This window comes from Microchirus variegatus, assembly GCF_963457635.1.
Source record: "Microchirus variegatus genome assembly, chromosome: 11".
Lineage (NCBI taxonomy): Eukaryota > Metazoa > Chordata > Actinopteri > Pleuronectiformes > Soleidae > Microchirus > Microchirus variegatus.
The window spans coordinates 8,276,756-8,282,845 of NC_139812.1; the positions used below are offsets into that span (position 1 = coordinate 8,276,756).

A 6,090-nucleotide genomic window follows, 5' to 3' on the forward strand; every position below is an offset into this window, starting at 1 on the left:
ACGTTATTCGTACATAAAGAAAGGAAACACGTGTTGAAAATCACAACATCGACTGGAGTCGTTGAATAATGTGCTTAAATGACTAGATAGTTCATTAAAATAGCATACTCTTGGTATATAAAAAATGATCTGTCACTCTTCTGAACGGTAGAGGGCAGTAGTGTGCACTGTGCAGAGCAATTATCCGTCTTTTTGCTCCCATTATTGTTGTTAAAGAACGGTTAATTCTTCAATTTATATATAAAAAAAGAGCAGAAATTAGCATAAGACGAGTTCTTTAATGAAGTATGTTTCAACTTTCTCTTTAACAGACACGACGGAAGCTACAATGGTTTTTATTTTACGTCATTTCCTCCCTGTGAAGCGTGTTGTCTGCTGAGAAGGTAATACAAAATCGTGCTCATTTACTACTTCAATTGTTTCAGCAAAGTCGTATTGGTGTCAAATCGATAGTGAGTGTTCATTCACATATTCTTTGCAAGTGTCTCTATTTGTCCGTTCTTGTAAACGTTCGTCCGTTAACCTGTTAGCAACAAACGCTAGCTCTCTGAGCTAGCTAGCGCAAGCAACGTGAATAGGGGCGTTTGGTACCGTTGCCATTCAGTCTTCTGTGTGACGAAACAACACTGTTATAAAATAACACCATGACACTGAAATTGTCTTCCAGAGAATGGCAGAGGATAATAGGATGGAGGACTATCCTCACGAGATACACGAACAGCTCACATCCTTCGACTCATCGGCCACCTCTGTCAAAACCATGCTGGATCAGTTGATATCGATGCCCCGAAATGATCCTCTGCTAAAGGTATTACTGATACACGTTTGACACCTCCTCGGACAATTCTCGTGACAAATGCATAGCGTAGCGACAATTAATGTGAGACATGGTATGTAAGCAGGGATGCAACGATTTTCCTCCAAATAATAATGTTCTCAAACCAAAGTGATTCACTTTTAAAGATTTCTTTATTATGTGGAGCAAAGAAACCTGATCATATTGCATTTAAGTAGCTGGAGAAACCTAAGAGCTTGATTTTGTTATTAAAAAGCACTTAACCAGAGTGTTATTATACAAAGTATTTTGTATAGTGTTAACTGTCAAGCAGGGACATTTATGGTATAGATGTAAGGATATCAAAATCATTCGATTAGTGCCATGGTAGCAATATGATAACACTATGAAAAGAGGGACACTACTCGCATCAATGGACAAAGGACAATAATCTGATCTGACTATAATCTACCTTGTGTTCCCTCATGTGTTGTTCAGATCTGTGTATTGTTTTAGTACTTGCATAAAGTTACTGTAATTGTGACTTAAGATATTTATCCTTAGGTTCTTTTGAAAATGTACGCTTTTATTTCCTCCCAACATTTTGAAATAACATTTCTCATGCAAAACATGCATCAAACTCAGTTGATAATGGATTTTTTTTGACTAACTGGTGCACATGAATATAAATCTTGTATATATTTACAGCTGGATCCTTTGGATCAAGCCAAACTGGACCTGATGTCTGCCTATGCCCTCAATTCATTGTTTTGGAGTAAGTATCCTATTTATATGTTTTTTTGTCCCTTTTGGGTCCAATATATATCTTGATATCTTGAGCAACGTGTGGCTTCACACCGTTCTGTGTGTGTTTGGTACTTGTTCCAGCTATTGCATTTGAGTACTGTCATAATTGCTTGACTTGTATATAAGTATACTGCAGTTAAATTATGACCTGAAGCGCCTGGAAAAAATGCCTCTAAATCCTTAGGTTCAATGCCTACTAAATGACTGATTTCTCAGCCTCTGTAGCAGATAGGAACATATTTCAAAAAGTATTTGAGCGCTTACACCTGTGGCTCTCCTGTGAAATCTTTATATTTAGATACAAAAATGTAATAGTAAAGTGAATAACTATTTTAGGTAAGGTAATATCAACTTGTGTCAATGCCTTTATTTATTCCTGATGAAGTGTGAAGAACAAGAATAGCATGTAATGACTGTAACAGTCTGCTTCACATGTGACGGTGATAGTGCTTACAGCGCTGTGGCATCTGCAGGTAAATCCACTGTCACCCCTGGTGCGAGGTTGTAAACACTCTGTCGATTACGGTGGTACTTATCGTCGTTATCGCCGACCTCGTTGTCTTCACACATGATTATGTCTTAACCATAAATCCCGGTCGATTTGTTCAGCGTGCTCGAAGTTATCAGCGATGACGTCATCGAAGATGAGAAACTCCTCAAAATCACTGCCTTCAGTAATCTCTCTGCTGTCAAAGTCCTCCATGTTTGCGCGAAGTAATTTCAAAACAATGTAGCGAGGAACCCCCTTACCCCCGAAAATTGACATATCCGCTTTACCGGCGTCTGTGGTAGAATAAAATGCACAGCCACTCTCCTGACTCTAATGTTAGAAATGCGGCAATGCTTTCCCGGCGTCAATGGGTTAAACAGCATTCACCAGACGAGCACATTTGACCATTTTCCAAACATAATCACGGCCTCTTAACTCTTAAGTCCTCTGAGAGCTTTGTATTTTTTTAGAGGAAATGAGGCAGAAATGCCACATGAATGGAAACTACCATAAAACAAAGAAGTAGGAGTAGTTGAGGATGGTCATGTATCAATCTCCGCATCTTGAAATTACAAGTTCCTTTTGGAACGTGACAATACACATGGCGAATAGCAAGCCGCTTGGTTGCGGCAGAAAGAATTTCAAATTGTCCAGCTGAGGACTACTCACCGGTTTTACCTCCTGAGAAAGTCATTTTGCTTCTGGACTTATACTGTAAGTAAATTGATGCATCCATCCTGTTTTCTTTTCCTTTTTAACTTTTGGCTGGTGGACACGTGTGATCACTATCCTGATGTTTTGGTCTGATATTGTTTTGTACTAAATAACTTTTTACTTGATCTTCACTTTCACTGTGGTTTATTCTGTCACAAGGGTCATTGTTGCTCAATCATCTTACCTACTGTTTAATTACTTTTTCCAGTTAAATTGTCAAAACATATTGGTACTGTAGTTCACTTAAAAAAATTCTGTATACAGAATTATATTTCAGAGAAAAAATAGTTTGGGAGAGCAAATCTTTTTATCACAAACATATATTGCACAGTTTGTCTTGATGTACTATCAACAGGCAATATTCTGAATATAATCTTGACTTTTTTCACATTTACAGTGTACTTGGTTACACAAGGAGTAAATCCCAGGGATCACGGAATCAAGCAAGAGTTGGTATGTACTGTTTTTTTTTTCTCAGAAGTGTCTTCAGTCCTGTTCAGGCTTGGTATTTACACCTGTCCTGAGAGATTTGATTATTGAACGGCGTTGAGTACACACCTGGTATTAACATGCACCCTGAATGCATTTTATGTGAACCAGTCTGATTGGACCGATGTGTGTGTTGTCGATGTACAGTGCTTAAAGCGGACCTAGACTGGAAGTTCCAATTAACGCTGTTTTTTTGGTGTATCTGTGACATTACCTCGTTTATGAAGCCCTGAAGGTTTGAAACAAACAGTTCAGCCACTGCTGAGAACGCTTTGACGTATTGTAATCTCGTGCTCAGCGAGATCCTGAAAAAACCCTTCTGATTACGTAAACAGCAGTTCTCCTCAACAGCGGATCCTTCTGGTCCGGGCACTAGTCCGAGCACATCCGGTTGCGTACATTGAACTGCAGAAGAAGAACGTTCGTTGTGGAGGCGTTTCACGAGCGACAGCGTCTTCTGACTCTGGGTCAGACTCCGGGTCAAAGTCATAAAAGGGACTGCGGTGGGGAGTCGTGACAAAGCTATTATCAAAACACTGTTAAAAAATGTTTTTGATAATGAGAAACAGTACATCCACCGTTCCAGAGGGGGAGCTGTGCTTCTGACAGCTGGTGTGCTAATTATGCCACTTCCAGTTATTGGCCAATCACAAGACAATAGGGAAGGCTCTACGCTGGCTGGCGTTCAGTCTGAAATATTGTGGCTGAGGACATCGTTAGAAAAGAGATTTCTATCGGCTCGTTTACAGCAACTAGGAGGTTTTGACCATAAAAACAAGTTAATGTATGTAAGTAGACCTCCATAACTAACAAATATGTGCAACAGGACCATCCTATATGAGCTTTAACACATTTATTCGACCACCACCCAAAGCCACACCTGCCCTAAAGTAACAGCATTGTTCAGTATCAAAATAATTTTGTATGTTTCTGTAATGGTTAATACACCAGGAAGTAGAAACTCATTAACTGAAAGTGCTTTAATGCTTGTTATCCATTCATTTTCAAATTCATTTGACTGTTTTACAAAAAAAAGTAACAGAAAAAAAAATACTGAAGAACATCATTATTTATTATGGTACATAGTTATTTATGCAAGTACATCCTGAATAGAAAAGTTACTTTTCGTGGTTGAATGCTTGATTAATTTCTGACTTCTCAGAGAAGGCTCACATTTGGGTATAAAATAACAAATAATAAGACCTTTAAGATTATGTTTTTGATAATAAATGTAAGTATTTTGCTGGGTGACGGAGAGGTGCTATAATATTATAGCAGTAGCTATAATATTATAATATATATAAGTACTATAATCTGCTTTGTTTCTAATGCATTCTGAGGATGGATTGCATTTGTGCATGCAAAATAGTTTGGATATACGTGTCCCCAAACCTCCGAATTTGGGTTTTCATGATATATTTGGATCCTTTTTCAACGTGAAATTAGCTCTGTCCATTTATAATTGGATCACTCAGGACTAATGTAAATAACAGGTCTAAACAGCCTTTTTTGACTTCCACTTCTCAATGTTTGTCTGTTAATTTTTCCTGTTACTGTTCTCTGATCTTCAGGAGAGAATAAGAACATACATGAACCGAGTGAAGGAGATCACTGACAAAAAGAAAGCTGCCCGTCTCGATAAAGGAGCTGCCGCACGCTTTGTCAGGAACGCTCTCTATGACACAGAGGAAAAAAACTCCAGAAAAAAAATGGCTTCCAAGAAAATGGTGGACTCTGTATCTGACGCCTCACAGTCCAAGCGTCCAAAGAAGAGCTGAACCTGTACAGTCTGGTTCCATTGTGTTATATACCGCTTTCTGGAAACTCCTTAGGCCGTGTGATGAGGCGTCATACCAGACATCTTGAGACAACATAAATATACTTTGGTGTTCATCAGGATTACCGACCCGTCAGAATTAAATCCTGGAGTCAAATCATTCAAATCAAATAATGTCATGCAGCTGAAAGTGACACATCATCTGTGATTTTTCTGAACATTTCTAGACAATGATGCCGACAGCTCTTCTAGGGTGTCATGGATATGATGCTGTTGTATTTTTATAACATTTCTTCATCACTCAGTTTGTTGAATTGTAGGATTTTATGGTCTTATATTGTTCCTCTGAAGGAGAAATGATGGTGCCTGTTTATTTTGAAAGTGATTCTATGAATCAAGTCATCCTTCTTTCAAACGTTGTGTATTTTTGTTGGAACTGACTTTTCCAGAACAATTCAAACCAAAATCTGACCCTTTTTTTCTTCTTTTCATCATCTATTCATATCTCCCATTGTGTAGGAAACAAAATTAAGTGTAATCTTCCAACTTTTCCCTGACTTTGACGTATGGTATGACAAGCTCAGGTGTAAATAAAACTGATGATGGCTGAATTCCATTTCGTTGCTTTTGTTTCAGCATCAGGGTATCGTGAATGCTGGTTCACCGTCACAGCTTACTTGAATAGAACTGAGCCGTAACTGTAATAACACCTGCTTGTCATGATATGACAAGTCACATTGGGGCTGTTGTCAAAATAGGATTAAGCAAACTGACTTTTTACCTCTGACATAGTGGTCTGATATGCTCACCTGCTTATACAGAAAACTGTTTTGTAAATGAATTTGAAGTTTGTGTATTAGTGGTTAAATTGTTATTTGATCAACAGAAGATTAATTCTATCAAGTAGCAGGAGCAATTTGTTGCAGCTCAACAGTTAACTGATTGCCAACCATTTTGATTATAGTTTGGAGAGGGATTTTTTTAAAATTAAAGGTTCTTTGAATTTATCTTCTTCAATGTGAATGTTATTCTTGTGTC

At 38.1% G+C, this 6,090-nt stretch overlaps 1 protein-coding gene across 1 annotated transcript; it reads left to right on the plus strand.

The window, feature by feature from the left end:
- Positions 1-362: 362 nt before the first annotated feature.
- On the plus strand, positions 363-5,788 carry c1d (C1D nuclear receptor corepressor). The gene is made up of 5 exons (XM_083897279.1): positions 363-383; positions 668-808; positions 1,484-1,550; positions 3,184-3,239; positions 4,847-5,788. The coding sequence occupies exons 2-5, from the start codon at positions 671-673 to the stop codon at positions 5,051-5,053; spliced, it is 468 nt and encodes a 155-aa protein (XP_083753405.1). The 5' UTR covers positions 363-383; positions 668-670; the 3' UTR covers positions 5,054-5,788.
- Positions 5,789-6,090: the final 302 nt, after the last annotated feature.